General features: G+C 42.0%; 1 protein-coding gene across 1 annotated transcript in view; it reads right to left on the bottom strand.

Annotated features, from left to right (window-relative positions):
• LOC115099811 (cytosolic carboxypeptidase 6-like) overlaps positions 1 to 18,136 on the bottom strand; it is a 1,627,912-nt gene that overhangs the window by 682,484 nt on the left and 927,292 nt on the right. The window contains exon 6 of the mRNA XM_029617660.1: positions 17,958 to 17,997. Within this exon, the coding sequence (XP_029473520.1) occupies positions 17,958 to 17,997 (40 nt within the window). The remainder of the gene's footprint in view (positions 1 to 17,957; positions 17,998 to 18,136) is intronic.

Here is an 18,136-nt window from a genome sequence, read left to right as displayed (position 1 = left end):
GACTACCAGCATCCAGAGGGAGTCACTGTCCACAACCACCAGAATCCAGAGGGGGTTCTGGCCACCATCCCAAGTGCCCAGAGGGAGGCGCTGTCCATGTCCTGAGCCCAGAAGGTGGCATTGCTCCAGCCATCACATGCCTTAGTTGAGACACTGTTCTTGACTCCCAGCTTCAAGGAAACTGTGCGGATGGTCCAGTCTTCAAAGGATCCTGAGCCAGTGATTTCATTTGCAACACATCTTATACCGGAGGCCCAGCCATGCAGATGCCCTGAACCAGGGGCCCAGCCGTGCAGATGCCCTGTACTAGTGGTACTGCCTTTGAGAAGTTGTGACCCCCATGGTAAATGGGATCCAAGAGGAGGGGTCCCTAAAGGGAGGTGCTGTCACGGTTTCACCTGTTTCACAGCTTCACTGTGCCCTAACTCTGCCAGCTATGACACCTCCTCACCAGCAGAGGCTTCCCGTGTGCTCTGATCTGAGCTACCCGAGACATCTCCTCACTGACTCAGCCTGTGGTGCAGCCTCCGTTCACCAGGGGGCCTCAGCAAGCTTAATCTCCAGCTTTGCCAAGCTCCTCCTCACTGCTTGCACCACACCCAAGCTCCAGCCTTATATAACCCAGTATTGCCCATTCACCTTTGTCTCTTTATGGATTCACTCTTGGTTCTCTGACCTGGCTGCTGTTTCCTTGTACTTTGCCTTGTGGTCTCTGGGTCTTCTTTCTTTCTGCTTCTTGTTCTGTGGCCTACTCAGGCTTTGCCTTGCTTTGTGGTCTCCAGACCTTCTTGCTCTGTGTGCCTTGTTCTGTGGCCTATCCTAGACCTTGCCTTCCCTTGAGGCCTCTGGGCCTTCTTGCTTCTTGCCTTGTAGTCTAGCTAGGCCTTACCTTGACTTGTGACCTCCAGGCCTACTCTATACTTATAATCTGCCTTGTAGCATATCCAGGTCTCTTTCTATAGTAGGGGTCTTTGGGCCTCCAGCCTTATTGCCTTTGGGCTTCTGTGTTCCTTGTTTTATGTTGTCTTGCCTTGTCCTTGTTCAGTCCTGTCCTAGTCAGTCCTGTCCTTGTCATGCCCTGCCTAGTCCTGTCTGTTCCAGTATCTTGCTCTCAGCTCCCTGTTTGTTCTGATATCCTGTCCACAGCTCCTTCCCTGTCCCAGTTCCTGCTTAGTGTCCTACCCAGTATCCTGCCTTCCAGTCCAGTCCAGCCTTGCCTTCCAGTCTTGCCTCATCCAGCTCATCCTGCATGTATCATGCCTTGCCAAGCCCAGCCTGCACTCCGTGTCCAAGCTTCCAGCCTGTGTATGTCTCCAGCCTTGCTCCATCTATCCAACCTTGTACCAGCCTGTACAGCCTTGTTCCCATAGTACTGACTCACTATGATGTACTGCCTCAGCAAAGCCCTACTGGCCCCCAGAACCCAAGGGGTCAACCTGCAGGGGAAGGGGCTGGCTAGGCGAAGACCAGCCCTAGTCCTGCCCATTTTCTGGGGTTGTGGACCCCAAGCAGAGAAATCATGACACATTCAGAATAAAAAATGCAAAACCAATCCAACATAATCACAAACAAAACAAAAATACTCCACCAGCTGAGCCCCCTACCCCCAGCACTCTCTCATAAATCCTCACATCTGTATCTTCTCCCAGAATGACAGACTATGACGTCTGCATATCCAATCCATTTGACTCCCTTATCAGACCTTAAAAAGGAATAAATGGGTTCTGACCATTTTCTGAAATTTCAAAATGTTTAGTTGTTTAGTTCACCACTCATTAAAATTGGGAGTGCATCCCATGCCTGTGATAGAAGTGCTGTAAACGCCCGCTTACCATAGCAGTTAGTTAGAAAATTGCATACACCTGCAATGAAACTAACTGGAAGCCCTGAAATGATCTGAGTACACGTTCCGGTTTATACCAATAATTTAGCTGACAAATATTTAGGGCCATTAGGCCTCATACAATGAAAGATCAGGGCCAATAGTTTAAACCATGCTCTCTCCACTATCGGTAACCAGTGTCATGAGGCAAGCATTGGTGATATTCTCGCCCCCTCTGGACTTCCCACAAGCTGCTCAGTTCTGGATTAATTGCAGCCTTCGAGTGGTAACCCCACCAATAAAAATATTTTACATATCAAAAGTTATTGCTTTCATCAACTACAACCTAAAACATTTTTTTTTTTGTTCTCCCCACATTCCATAATGCATCTGTAACAGAGAAAGCAGGATTCAGCTTCCTCCAGGCTTTCACTAGTTGAAATGTGGTTTTTAGGCTGGCTAGGAAATGTCAGCATAGGAGCGGCACTTGGCTCAATCCTCCCCCTAGGGTAGTGCAGTACGTCTACTCCCTATCAGCATAAGGACTGGGAACCTGAGCCAGGCCTCTTAAGTAGCAGCACAGCACGGTGCTCACTGGTCATAAGTGCATGCTCGTGAGAATCTCTCTAAAAATAGAAATAAGCTAACGTTTCGTATGTTGTTTTTCTCTGGTTTTTGCTTGGCAATGGAAAGCCGAACTCAATGGCTGGAAGCTTTTACTACAACTATGAGGGGAAAAATGCAGCTCAACTAAATGAAATCCTTCTTACGAATGTCATTAAAAAACAATAATGGGGATGTAACAACTTCCTTATGAAGAACGGCTTAACAGGTTAGGGGTTTTCAGCTTGGAGAAGAAACAATTGATAGAGGTTTATAAAATTATGAGTGGTGGAACTTTAGGTGCACTTATGCATGTGTGCCCTGAGTCACGCTCACAATTGAAAATCACCCTCAAAGAGCCCAACTACTAGATTAAACAGGACACACTGCATTTGGGCAGATATGGCCCGAAGATAAGGGCATGCTCACTGTTTTACACACCTGTGCAGAACAAGGCACATCAGGGAGGAGCTCTGGAACTCCAAAGCAAATGTATTTCACATTGCTTCAAGATTTTATAAAGCAAAAACCATTATTTTGATTCTTCCTGCTGTGTCAGCGGCAGCTGCTGCATTGATAACCATTCCTATAGGCACTGGCTCCATTACCGTCTTCTGCTTAGTAAGACTAAAGTATGCATCCCGTACACACACACACACAGAACAGGGCACTGTATCAAATGATCTTCAAATTCCTTTCAACACTAGTAACAAATAATTATAAATGAAAAGATCAAATATGTGCTATGTTTGAAGAATGGTGTAATTACAGTAATGAGAAAACCTGTTTTCACAGCTGGCTCCTTACTCTAGGCATTGACAGAGTTTTATCAGTAGGGTCCTCCACAACAGACAGTGTGCAGGACATGATCTGTGTCAAGGAGCCATTCACCCAAGCAATCATGTAAAACAAATAGCTAATTATACGGAATCTGCAAATGATTTTCATACAATAGCATTATTCTTAGGGAAGAATAACAGTCTTATCCCAGATGCCTTATCCCTTTCTTGCTGTTGGGTGTAGTAATTGAGATGCCTAGTAAAAATGTTTAAACAAGAATACAAATCTTTAAAAGTTCAATTGTAAAGTAAAACTCACTTCTAAGATATGAACAAACACCGTCCTCCCCCAACCCACACACACACACACCTCCCAAGAGTTCAATAACTGAAATCATTCTTTACTACTTAGTAATGGTAAAAATTCAAGGTGATTTTATTGGGAAAGATCAATTTACTACAGTCACATCAGTGACTAATCATTACTGTGATTTCAGTTCTGTGAAATTTCTGAGCCTTTTGTCTCATTGTGTTTTGCTCATTTGGACAGCTTGGGAGATGGTTGACTGTTTCCCATGGGTATGATTTCCTGCACGCATCCAAATTTCAAGGAATAGAGATTGATATAAAAGAGATAGTTTTCGAGTTTTCCATTTCCAGTGACTGCATTGTTTCCGATTCATAGCTAAGGGACTCACTTCACCAAAGTGTCAATGGAAATGAAAGGGATTTATGGTTCATCATCAATGTTTCCCGGAAAGTACCATGGAAATCATGGTTTGAACTTTGAGAGGCTGTCTCATGGGACCTGCCTGCCTCATGCAATTCATACTGCAAGATAGCTGCAGCTCACGCCACACACGCGGCAGAAGGCTCCCATGCAGCTTCCAGGGAATGCCGTCCATCACGGATGAACAAACCTCCCTTCTCTTATGTCTGAAGTGTGACGTTGGTGACATTACCAGTAAACCAAATAGCTCCACCTGTGTTAGCTGGTTTATATAATAAAGTGTTATAAAACATTATGAAAACAGAATATATTTTCAATTTAATTACACAGTCTGAGTTGGAAGTAGTTTGTCCAACTGCCTGTACTGTTCCGTAGATTCACCATTCATTTTTTATACAACTTCAGCCCTATGCAAATGCTTATAACATTACCCTTTTAACTGCAAAGTTCAACTTACCTTGGACAAGAGTGGCTATACTTTTATAATGGAGTGTTTCTCTCTAGCTATGCTGAAATAATATACCATACCTGAATGTAAAGCACCTGAGCTACCAGTGAAAAAGGGGTGAGATAAATATAAATAAAATAAATAACCATTTAATGTAAATACAATGGTTTCTATTATTATCCCCAGTTCTCCTGCTTTTTCATCTTAAATACATACTGTCATTGTTTCACTAGGCCAAATAATGTGTGACCAACCATAGTGCTTTGAAAATCCTGAACACTATTGTCATTTTATCACTTCTCTGTCATCTAAGCACTGGGTGGAACACAAGTAGAGCTGGTCTTTCTCCCTTGTACTGCACTTCAACAAACTGGATGCCCTATCCTACATGATATGTCCTGGACTGGAGAGTAATTTATCAGACATACAATGATGCATCTTTTTAAGTTTCTAGTTCACTTATCTGCAGTAGCTAAGAAATACAGGTGGTAGCCGGAATTAATGCACATTACAATCTAACTTGACTTTTTAACATGATTAACAATGAAACCAAACTAGATCTGTAAAGATAGTTAAGACGAATGTCTAGACTGGATGAGTAAATATAATTTCTGAGCATTCATGTTTGGCACAGTATATGAGAGCGCCGTAGGGGGAGGGGGGGGAATAATTTTACATGCTGGAAAAGTGCCCAGCGCTGACTTGTTTCTCATCTCTTGCCTACTGCAAACTGTTAAGCGTCATTGTAGTATGCTGAACCCAAACAATCTTACCTGCAGCATCAAAACGTAATGCTACCTACACTGCTCAAAATATCAGCCTGCCTGTTTCTTGGCTCTGTTCTCCAAATGCTTTCATTTCTCTCAGATCTCCATTCTCTTTTCTCCGAGACCACATAAGGCCTTAGAGTTTTACATTCATTTTGGAAGAAAAGGAGTGCAGCTTTACTATGTCCCTAACTCTATTTTTCACAATCTCATGCCACCAGGTCACAAAAACAGATGATGAAGGCAGGCATAAGAAGTAGAACTCAAGGCCCATCTCGTCTGCCCATCTTCCCTTCCGGTTGCAGTACCACAGATTCGACTTGATTTCCAGCTTTACCCTTCCTTCCATGCAACTTCCGCACCTATTCCACACATTCTTAAATTCTGACACTGTTTCTTGCGTCTACCATCTCCATTGGGCAGTTGGGCCAAGTGTCCACTACACTATTTGGGAAAGAATGTTACTTTTAGAGTTAACTCCCCTTTCAGCTCATACCATGACTGAGTCATCTGCCATTATTCATAGCGCAGTCTTCCTTTGCATACGTCATGCTGGGAACGATTAGCACAGCGGCACCCAGATTTACAGAGGCACAAAAACCAGCGTGAGTGGCCGAGTAGAGAAACGCTTTAAAAAATGTCAAACTCTGCTCTCTCTCCACAAATCAAATATCCTTGTTTTTCCTTCTGATTTGGATCTTAATTGCATTTGCTCTACTGACTGAATTGTAAAAAATTTAGTAGGACTGCTGCTCTACGGAAAAAAACCAGCTCCGTGGGAAAAGAGCCAAGAAACCTTTTGAAAATGAATGGCCTCAGAGGAACTGAGCTGAGTCAGAACCATTATCTGTATCTTGGGGAGCCAACACACCAGCAGCCCTATTTTTATACTGCATTTGAGGAAAAAAGAAAACAGAGCGAGAGAGATAGCAAACGAGCTGTGAGGCAGAAGAACTCTCTAGACCAGTTATGTCTGCCATCATGCAGGTGACGTCTTTCTATCTGTACTATATTAGCTCCCTTGTGTCGCCATCCCACAGGCATTAAGATGACAATTCTGCAAAGGTTTTCTCCCCCTAAGTCATTTTTGGCACTGTGCATTTTGTAGGGGAGAAGCAGGGCTCCCAGCCTGGCATATGTTTTTTATGCTTTTTCCATCAGGCTGTATTTCACCACTTTTAAAACTCCAGTTTCTATATTTGTCCACCCCTCCTCCTCCCCTTGAAATAAGAGAGCTCACAATCTGTACTTTGCTCTAGTTTCTTCTTTTCGGGGCTCGTCTCTCTTCTTCATAAAAAGAAGAGAGACAAGCTGGTGATTTAAACGACATAAGAAATGCCATGCTGGATCAGCCCAGCATCCTGTCTCTGACAGTACCCAGTCCAGGTCACACCTACCCAGCAGGATTCCAAAGAACAAATCCAATCCTCTTTGCTCATAACCCCAAGTCTACATGGCTGTGTTCACAGGATATAAAATCACTACTTGTGCATCGATTCTTGCTCGCGTATGTGTGATGTTTAGAAAATCTCCCTACGCAAAGAAGCATATGGAGATTTTTAAAATTCACCCTTAACTGTTTTCACCATATCCTCTGGTAACAAATTCCACAGTTTAATTGTGAACCAGGTTATAAAATACTTGGCACACATGTCGTAAGTCCTTAATTGCCGGAACTTGCAAGAGCTTTATAAATTTTCAACTCAGTTCACTGGCTAGTCTCCAAAGCAGTCCAGTCACACATATGAGAGTTTAAATACCAGCTAACATACCTGTATCTAGCAAAAAAAAAACCCCAAAACTCTCTGTTCCTATAAAGTGCCAAGCTGCTAAATCCCCTAGCAGCTGATTGCCTCATACTTCTCAAATGGAGATTCCCCACCAGTGAGTTGCTTCTTCGCCTTTCCTGTCTTTCTGAAAACTCCTTAGCACCTGTTTCTTTCTCTCTGTTTCTCTGCCAATTGCCTATTTTTTTTCCATTCTTCATTCTCCCTAAATACTGCCACCTCGCTTCCAGACCCTGACCTGAAGCCCTTAAAACTACTTACTCCTTTGCCCAGGGTGACAGGGAGGGATTCGTTCCATCTTTATTTTCCCTATGCTCTCGAGGGACTGGTATAGTGTAGTCCTGATGGGATGTGGGGGCTACAGTTTAGCTCGCATTGGATGTGAGGGCCAGGATAGTGTATTTTTACACTTAGGGGCAGATTTTCAAAGGGGTACGTGCATAAGATACACGCGTACCCCCCGAAAACCTGCCCCAAGCTCCCCCTGTGTGCGCCGAGCCTATGTTGCATAGGCTGCCGGCGCGCCCAAAGCCCGGGACGCACGTAAGTCCCGGGGCTTGTCGGGTGGGCGTGTCGCGGCTGGCGCGTCATCGGGGGCGTTCCTGGGGCGGGGCCACAGCCGTGTTTCCGGCCCAGGGGCGTGGCCGCGGCCTCCGAACCAGCCCCCGGACCGGAACATGGCGCACCAGCAGGCGGCCCGGCGTGCGCAAGTTACGCCTGCCTCAGGCAGGCGTAACTTGTGCAATAAAGGTAGGGGGGGATTAGTTAGGGCTGGGGGGTGGGTTAGTTAGGGGAAGGAAAGGGAAGGTGGGGGGCGCTGGAAAGAAAGTTCCCTCCGAGGCCGATTTCGGAGCAGCCTCGGAGGGAACGGAGGCAGGCTGCGAGGCTCGGCGCGTGCAGGCTGCCAATTTTGCGCAGCTTTGCGCGCGCTGACCCCGGATTTTAAAAGATACGTGCGGCTAAGCACATATCTATTAAAATCCGGCGTACTCTTGTTTGCGCCGGGTGCGCGAACAAAAGTACGCGCTCGCGTACTTTTTAAAAATCTGCCCCTCAGTCTTTAAATAGGCTCTTAAAACTGCACTTCCCAGCAAGTTTTCCAGAGAGTGACCTCATCTCCTTTAGAGCTCTCTCCAGTGGCTGGCTGTCCAAAATTCAGGAAAGGGATGTATGCTCTCTTACAAAAGTGTAATTGCAAATATACATTAAGTGGCTTTTTGAGCGCATGTCCCCCATCTTTTGAAATGTTTAAAACTTGTTTGACTAGGCTGAATATTGGATGTCTCCCCTTTTTAATTACAGTAATGGCAAATGAAGAAAATACAATTTTCGGACGTACCAAGGAAAGATAGCAGCCTAAAAGGTACACAAAAGGTATCCTGTAAGCTACATAATGAACATGACAAGAGGCTTCTAGCCATGGTGTCGTCATTTCAGATGCCTCCGCTCTCATAAATGGCTGAAAGAAAAAGTGTGGAGGAAGGTGAGCCCGCCTCCACTCCCCCCCCCCCCAAAAAAAAATAAATAAATAGCGCATATAGGTTTGGTGTTAACTTATAGTGACAACTTACATATTTCCTTTTTGAGCCTGATTGCTTTAAAACAACTGGAAGCCATTCTGAAAGGCTTCGTGTGTGAAAGAAGCATGGATTGTGCTGTCACCTTCATCAAACCAGCATTAAAAGTGCAGAAGCATTGTTTTACATTGGCTCAAGTAAGGAAATAGCCAGTCACACCCACTTTACCTTCTTCTTCCTGCTAGATTTTGACTGTGGTTATGTATGTTCCCTGTTTCTTGGATTTCTGCATATTATTGGATGGCTGAAATGTCACTTCAATGCCCACCTGATAACCTCAAATCCCAACTAGATGGATAGCTATAAGTCATTCTTTTTCAGCATGTTTTATAACATATAATATGCATGAAATATCATTCTAATGTAGGGGTTTTTTTTCAAGTTTGACCTCAGTTTACATTCAGCATCATCTCCAAATGACCCACAATTTGTCCAATAACTTAATAAATGCAGGGCTAGCTGCACAATTATAGCAGAGCATCTGGGAACCATAAAACTTGGGGTAAAACATTTAAATCATGTTTTTCTTACACCCTGCACTTTGCCTCTTTTCTGAAATTCATTATTTTAACATGCTTTCGTTTTCTGTGTAGGAGGACAAAATACAATGAATTAATTTTATAGCCAACGACCCCCTCTACGATAAACAATCCTTGCTGCAAAAACAGGGAAAATGTACAAAAACAGCATTTTATAGAAAAAAAAAAAAAAAGAAAATGAAAACTAACCGAATTAACATTGATCGTACTTTACAACAGCGTTTTTATTACTGTAGTCTGGGCAGCTCTCTCGTGGACAGTCCAGTTTTACCAATCCTCATTGCTCCTCCACAAGAAGCAATGAAAAGACATAAATCTGTTTTGCCAAAGGACAAGGGAGCAGTTGGTTAGAAGTAGAAGGCGTGTCATATTCCATTTTAGTGGTAAGGGAAAGCGCACAGTGACTTAGACGATTAATGCGGCCAGCTGTAACTTGACCTTCTCCTGGACATGAGACAGCTATGTGAGTAGTTTCTAGCAGAAATTCAAGACGAGAAACTGTGGGTGTTTTGACTTGGTTTGAAAATATTTATGAACAAAGTTCACATAGGCACAATTTGCAAACATTGTCAAAAGGTATCCAAGATATATTGAATATGCATAAACTTAAGCCATGGCCCAGATGTACATTTTGTGTCTATGGAAAAAAAACCTAGTGTCCCATTAAACCATGTTTTTCTATATGTTCTGTGATTTTATTCTTTAGAATAGTTTCTACGATTTTTTCTGGGCACTAAAGGTAGACTCACCAAACTATAGTTTCCTGGATCACACGAACCCTTTTGATTGGGGCTACATTGGTCATTCTGCAATCTTCAGGTACAATGGATGATTTTAATGATAGGTTACAATTTAGAAGTAATAGATTTACAATTTCATTTGTGAGATCTTTTAGAATTTTGGGTATATACCATTTGTTCCAGGTGATTTACTACTCTATAGTTTGTCAATCAGCCTTATTATATCTTCCAACTTCACCGCGATTTGTTTCAATTCTTCTGAATCATCACCATTGAATATAGTTTCCAGCAAGGGTATCTCTCCAATATCCTCTTCAGTAAACACCGAAGCAAAAAAATAATTTATCTTTCCATGATGACCTTATTATCTTTAAGTGTCCCTTTAATCCCTCCATCATCTAAGGTTTCAACCGACTCCCTCATAGGCTTCCTGTTTTGGATATATTTTAAAAAGTTTTTATTATGAGTTTTTGCCTCTATAGCCAGCTTCTTTTCAAATTCTCTCTTAGTCAGCCTTATCAATGTTTTATATCTAACTTGCCAATGCTTATGCTTTCTCCTATTTTTCTCAGAAAGATCTTTTTTACAATTTTTGAAAGAAGTTGTTTTGGTTAAATTAGCCTCTTTCACCTTACCTTTTAACCTTTTGGCTTTCCTTCTGTTTTCAGAATAGACTGCCCCTTCCCCAAAATGTTGGCCCATTTCTATCAAAACTAAAAGCCTCTTCACTGTACTATTGCCTCTGGAGTCCTGCACGTGGAACTGGAAGCATTTCAGAGAATGCTACCCTGGAGGTTTTGAATTTCAACTTTCTACCTAAGAGCCTATATTTGACTTCCAGAATCTCCTTCCCACACCTTCCTATGTCACTGGTACCCAGATGTATCATGACAGTTGGTTCTTCCCCAGCACTGTCTAAAATCCTATCTAGATAATCCATGAGGTTCACCACCTTCACACCAGACAGGCAAGTTACCAAGCAATCCTCACATTCACCAGCTCCCCAGCTATCTACATTCCTGATAATCAAGTCATCTCTATAATGGGTGACATAGCCCTTCTCTCCTGGGCACTAGCTCTTGGAGATTTATCCTTGGTGCGAGTGGATATTATATCACCTGGAGAGCAGGTCCTTGCTACAGGATCATTTCCTGCTACACTAGGGTGATGTTCTCTGACAAAGTGACCTTGATCCTTCAAAGCAGTTCTTAGTTAATTTAGGTTGCTGTATGTCACTAATCTGGCTGCTAGATAGAATAACCGATTTGTATTTACTCATTCCAGACCTCTCATGATTTTAAAGACCTCTATCATATCCCTCCTCAGCTGAGCAGCCCTAACCTCTTTAGCCTCCCCTGGCTCCTCTCTGTACGTCCAAGCCAGCCCCGTGCTTTGCTCCTGTTTGCAGTGAGTGGGATAGACTCTGTTAGTGGCCCCACATCTGCCCTTCGGTGCCCCCTAATGGTCGGTGACCGCCTAGTTCGCCTAATGGGATGCGCTAGCCCTGGGTGAAATGCTGCAAAATAGCTTCTTTTGTGTAGACATTTCCCATGAAAGTCCATAGCAAATAACTTTGGAAATATGTTAACTCTGCAGACTATTTGGAAAAGTAAAATGTACAGTAGTCATGCTAATATTCCGTGTGTACTAGCACCCACAACGAGGTCACTTCATAACCAGTCTTGAAGAAGAACTAGTCTTACAAAACACAGAGGACAGGGATGGGTCCTCTTCACGGCTCCTTTTCCTTTTTAACTGGAGGCTTTACTGGCAACCTTGTAAAAGCATGACCGTCACTTTCATGGAAGGATCCAAAAATTCCTGCATGCAAGAGGCCGCATGGCAAAACAGAGAGAAAAATGAATAAAGCAGCACAAACAGGGAAAACGCAGAACTCATTTTTCTAACATTCTTGCTGTTCTATGACATCTTAAGGCCACCTAACTTGGTAAAGGACTAGTAAATCAGTGCCTTTTTAATGTCAATCCAGTTTGTACTTCTCTAGCACTCTATGCGGTACTTTACAGCAGTGTCAATGCAGTACTCCTCATCGTATATTTAATGCTAATGGAGTCTTATTTCGGTGCTAATGCCATGTTATTTCAGTGGGTCCTAGCTGTGTAAATTAGCAGTGTTGGATCAGCGTGCACCGAATTAGCAGCAAATGATGACATCCACTCAGCGGTGAAAGCACACTTTGAAAAGCTCCAGGAGCTCTGCCACAATTTGTAATGACGTTGGCGCAGAAAATACGTTTTTGCTTGAAACGAGACATGAAAGGGCAGGAATTCTAGCATTCCTGCTGCCTCTCCACCCTGCCTCCACAGCAAGGCACATCCCGGGTCAGTCTGGACTTAGTCACGTCACACGCAGCAGCAGTTCATCAAGGATTTTTCCTTCTTTGCCACCTCCTGCTACATGAAATGAGGATCGTTGAAAAGAAAGGAGTTTTGAACATTGAAGACATAGTCGGGTCATGGGTCTTACGTATACTGCCTAAGGTGTGTTTTGCAGAGCTTTTTTTTTATTGTTGATTAATGAGTGCATCAATTATTGTCCGTAGAAGGGGTACTGTCTCTTTAAAGGTTACGTGAAGGTTGATTGCTATCTTATTGCCTATATCCAGCAAATCTATCTCAGTCTTATGAATGCATTTGACCTTTTTATAGTTACTGGGGAAAAAAATAACAGAACAAGAGTTAATTTACAGCTCCATAATACAACACTTTTTACCAACAAAATGAAAGGGCATTCAAATCGATATCAGCACAATAACAATCTGATGAATGTTTGGACCCAATTTTCTCATTTTGCTAACTTGAGATTGGGGATTTTGAATAGTTTTCAAAGACCATATTCTCTCTGCGCTGTGAAGTATGTGACATTGTGTCCAAACAAAGCTGGAAGATAATCATTATAGAGTATCACCAGGCCTGAAAAGGTCAGTTCGTTAGAAATGTCAGCTTTCAATGGAACAGGACTGGACCTTCGTACGCAAGGAGCCAATTAAAGGGACATGCCAAGGTGCATGGAAACATTGCCGTGACCCAAGATAATAATAAAGCATTGTGCAAAAGCTTGATGCTTTTCTTCAGATGTAATGGAGGTAGCCTTTAAAATGCCCTCTGTGGTTTTATTTAAGCTTTATGAAGCATCAACTCATTTCACAGGTAGAAAAACAATAATTGTAGCTTCTTATGTAAGAATAAAACATAAATGATGATTCCACATATTTAACAAACTTGCTCAAATCAACTGCATTCGGAATTTCAGCCCAAACGGATTAGACATTATTTCAGCTGGGGAACAGAAGTCCTTTGCTTTAATTAGATCATATTGCACTAGTCAGTTTTCTTTATTTATTTACTTCATTGAATGAATCTCAGTATTTATATTTTTTATTCACAACATAGAATCCCTGTGGATCTTTCTATACCTTTTCTGTAGACATTGACTCCTGCTGAGAAGAAAACAAGGCAGAATCTGCAGCAATCTGATTCAGCTACCATCAGAAAAGAGGTTTGTAACCTACTAAAATGCTTGGACCAAAAAACTCAATAGTAAAATGCTACAGACCCATATTGGAATTCTACTACTACCTTTTATTATATTTAATTAGATTTAGCTCATTCCTCTTCATTGATAGCTCAACGTGAGTTACATTTAGGTACAGTAGGTATTTTCCTTTTCCCAGAGGGCTTTGCTCTAGCACTTTGACAAATTAAATAGTGGCATATCACCACGAGCTGATAGTATTCACCGTAGAGTTCTAAACGAACTCAAATATGAAATTGCAGACTTACTACTGGAAATCTTTAACCCATCATTCAAATCTGCCTGTATATCTGAGGGCTGGTGGGTAGCAAATGTAACATAAATTTTCAAAAAGGGCTCCAGAGGTAACTCAAGCAATATGTAATTTAGGGATCTATAACAGTCTGGCTTGTTCTATTTTCTTAATAGGAGATGTATTGGTGTTTTTAAAGCCTGGTGTAATATTTTCCATGTTGCCCGTTCATTGGTAGGGTTGTTACTGTTTGAGTCCTGGCAGTTATTGCTGTTTGGTTTGGGAGGTTTACTATATTGTAATTCAAATTCAATGTACTAATAGCTTTCTGAGGCCAGGCCCACACCCAAAATGTATTGCAATAGGCTTAATACCGTAAGAGTTCAAAGTGTCTTTTTTGTAGAGTTTTCTAGTTGGCACCACAGTCATGCACGTAAAAAGAATGTACATATTTTTGTAAGTGACATTTTTACCTCTGAAGACTGTACTGTGAATGTCCTTTTCATGTAAAATCTGTTACTATAAATGCATAATTTTTAATTGTGTGTGGGAGGTGTGCAAGGCTATAAGGTTCACCTAGGTTGCCTAATAACCTTGCATTAGCCCTGGTAGAGAAAAGGATGTTGGGGATAAGAGAGATAAGAAGCTGGGGACAGAAGGGTAAAAGGTAGAGGAGAGGATGCTGGGAGAAAACGATAAGGACAGAGTAAGAGAAAAGAGATTTGGAGGGAGGTGGTAAGAAACAGGGAAGAGGATGCAGGACGTGGATTCTGGGGGATGGAGGAACCCCCACCACTCATAAAGAAAGCTTGCATGCACCTACCTCCTATCCCCTAGGAGCTGTCACAACATTAAAAAATCCTGGACATGCACAGGGCAGCTCACTGGTAGTGCTTGTGCTACCAAAAATAGGCTGCAAAATGAGGATGATCACATTTTTTGTTTTCAGTTTCATGCACATAAAGTCATACTTTTTTTTATGCCCATAAAAAGATATGCGTGATTAGCAAACAAAACAAATGCAATTGGACCTGGAGAGACACCTGAATGTGATTGTTCAACCCAGGTCATATGGTGATTGCAGGTCTATGGATTAATATCACTTCTACGATGTAATAACTAGTGTTAAAACTGCTGGTTTTAATGTCATTGTTAGCAATCGGTGAATGCAGCAGTATCACGTGACTCCATTAAAGACAGCCATGGTAATGCTGCCATGATCAGCACCTAAGGTTTCCCAAAGGCGAAGAGCCAGGTAATGCAGCACAATCTTACTCCCTTGCCCCCACAGACTCAAATATGGGTCTGTGATTGATTCCACCCCCTACCCCCATAAAGTAGCTAGGCCTCCGTGCCCATGAAATTCCCATCCCAGATGATCCCCAATCACTTTGCAGAACTTTCCCCCCCCCCCCCCCCCCAACTGTTTACCAGCAAGAAAGAACTGGTTTCGCTCCTGCCAGCTGTGGCCCCCAAATCCAAAATGATACCCTCACCAGCACATATTTTGGGAAGAAATGAGCACTTAAGATATGAGTCAATGTAGCCTACTAAGGTACAGTTCACTTTTCTGGCCTCAGCAGACTATATTAAGCTTCTCACGTATGTGTAAACTTTGTTATTCATCAAGGTCAAGCAGAACAATACACAAGGGGATACAAGGGCCATATTTACAACTCACGTATCCGTAAAATTGATAAGTTCAACAAAGCCCTTGTACATGACACTGAATATAACTTTAATCTCCTTATTCTCATTTTAAGTTTTTCTTTATGTATCAACCCGCCAACCTCCAAGCTTCTTAAGTAAATCCAACCTGAAAGCTTCTTAAGTAAATCTAGCATTAATACCAAATGAGGGAATTTACATATTTTTTAAATATTTGGATGTTTGCATTAGCATTAGTGCATGTAATTAGCGTACATAAATTCACTTAGTACAGGAGTATTCGCTAACACCTGTATTACCACACATTCAAAGAGTATTTTTCAGATGGCCCATATAGTGATAAACTCTGCATGTTCAGCATGCACGCGGACTTTACTGAGTATTTTCAAAGCGACTATTTCGGCAACTGGCCGAGAACACACATATTTTCACTCATGTAAAGTTTGACCTCCTCTTCAAAGGGAATAATTTATGCATGCACGTTCACACATTTTAAAATGAAAAAATACGCACCTAAGGGCTGACTCCCCCCCCTCCCCCCCCCCTCAAGACGCTTCTCCTTAGTGCGCATCAAATTACACACAAAAGTGAGTTATGCACAGACTTTTGGGGCAATTTTAGAACAACCATTCACACACAAAAAAATCGAATCTGAAAATGATTGTCTTAACTAGGGCATTAATGCTAGCGCCCATTAGTACATTCGAGCTCCGTTCCATGACCACAACAGGAAAATAAATCGCTTTGAGAATGCCTTATTAGCTAAACAAGGTTTCCTTTTCACAACGGCTTAGCTAAGAGATGCACCCAGATCCTGGATCTCTCCAGCTTATGGTGTAACCGGGACAGATTCGTGGCATCAGCCACTTGGCAGAAGCACCAACAACATTCAATCAACGCTTTTTGTGTTCTCATCAATTTTATATTGTGTCAGACACCACAATAAAGAAAGTAATATCCCACATACAGTTTATAAAGTCATTTAATTAAATCATTTCAGCTTTATGTCATATTTTCTTAGTTTAATTGTTTCAGTGCTAAGAAATATCTCTCTTTATCATCAGTATGTATGCTGAATATAACCTTCAGATTTTTGTTTTCCCTTCTCTCCCTATGGCTTTCATTTTTACATCGGAAGCAGGCAAGACAGGAGCTACAAAATGAGGGGGAATGTGTCATGTTTGCCCTTGAAGCTGTAATCTGGGTGGTGCAATGTCTGAATCTCACTTTATATTGCTTTTATCAGGGAATGCCTTAAGCAGACATTAACATAATTGGTAACCATATGAAAAGTGAACGTGGAAAATGTGATGTCTTTGCCAGTGGCCTCCACATCTGTCCCAACAAAGTGCTTCCTTTAAAATGTTAACACTGTTAGTGAAGGAGAAGTCAGTGCATGGCCAGTTACTGCATATTTACAATAAAACAAAACACTTCGGTATTGTTGCTTTTTACCCTGGTCTTCAGTGAATATTACATGTTTAACCTCAGGACACCTGGTTATTTTGTTCAAGTGTTGTAACTATCAAACTGGAACTGGTTGTTTTAAACTACAGGATACTGTTCACACACAGTTAATTCTGGTCTGCATGCTGCTTCAGGCTAGAATCACTCCCTGTCCGCATTCACCCTGAACAGCGAACTGGGAATGAATGTGCATTAACAAATCCTTCTCGGAAAGTTATTTCACTCCTAGACTATTTCTACTAGCAGTAACTAAGGCAGGATTGAATAAATAGGAATGGAACTTTGCAGTTAACTCCAGAACTAAGGGGTAACCTGCATGGAGCGGCAGTTACTACCATAAGAAACCTGCTGGGCAGATTGGATGGACCATTTGGTCTTTTTCTGCTGTCAATACTAAGTTACTATAGGAACGTAAATGGAAATTATACCATGCTCAATCCTGCACTAGTTCCATAGTATGAAAAGAACAGGGAGGGAAGACAGATTAACTAATCCGTAACTGACTAGTGCATGAATTAAACCAAGAGTAAAATGTTTGTTGTGTACAAACAGTCATAGATGAGCAACCAGTTGCTTTTCTGTTATCGAATGTGTACCTTTTTATTTCGGACTTCAAGCAAATTGTACCCTCTGTGCACTGCACAGTCCTTCAGATGCTCATAAGATAAGCAGTGGTATTAATGAATTAACAGACAAATCATCATTTGGAAATTCTCAGAATTGGTGTACTACATTTTTCTTCAAACTTTGAGAGCAGTCAAGCTTAGATTAATGTCTCAGTTTACTGCACTCCAATTAAACCTCATTGGTGTATTTTGCTATGATGTCATAACATTCATCACACACAAAAGCCTGAACCAATCATCTCTTTTTCTAAGTGATACAGTTTAGTTATTTGCAAACACACACAGATGCCAACCTTCAAGTATTCCTGTCTAGCACAAAAAAAAAAGGAGTTGAATTTATTCCTCTATGATAGTTGGACACATATGGGGAATTTGACGTTATTCTGCCCTGTAGACACAGCACAAACTATAACCCCGTGAGGTTTAAAGAAATATCAGTGTTCCAATTCAGAGAGTAAAAGTCTGAAGAGGCAGCCCTGTGAAGGGAGAACAGCCCGGGGCTTTGCCAGGCACAATAGAGCTGTCACTTGCTATTATGCTAAAGGTTTGCCGGGGAACAGCAATTCTCATTTTGTGTGTCAAAGAAAAAAAAACTGCATTCAAATGAGCTTACTCACCGGGGTTGGTTACAGTCAGGAGGTCGAGTCGACGCTGTTGCTGCAAACCAAAACGGAGAAGAAATTGTTAAAAAGTGACTAATTTGCTCATGTCAGTTCAGACATGCAGAGCAAGTCTTCTGACATTTATTCGTGAATTCATGATTACTGTCATGGCTCAGAGCAGGGCCGAATTTAAG

The sequence above is a fragment of the Rhinatrema bivittatum genome, chromosome 10 (assembly GCF_901001135.1).
Source record: "Rhinatrema bivittatum chromosome 10, aRhiBiv1.1, whole genome shotgun sequence".
Lineage (NCBI taxonomy): Eukaryota > Metazoa > Chordata > Amphibia > Gymnophiona > Rhinatrematidae > Rhinatrema > Rhinatrema bivittatum.
This window is presented reverse-complemented; position numbering and strand designations above follow the sequence as displayed.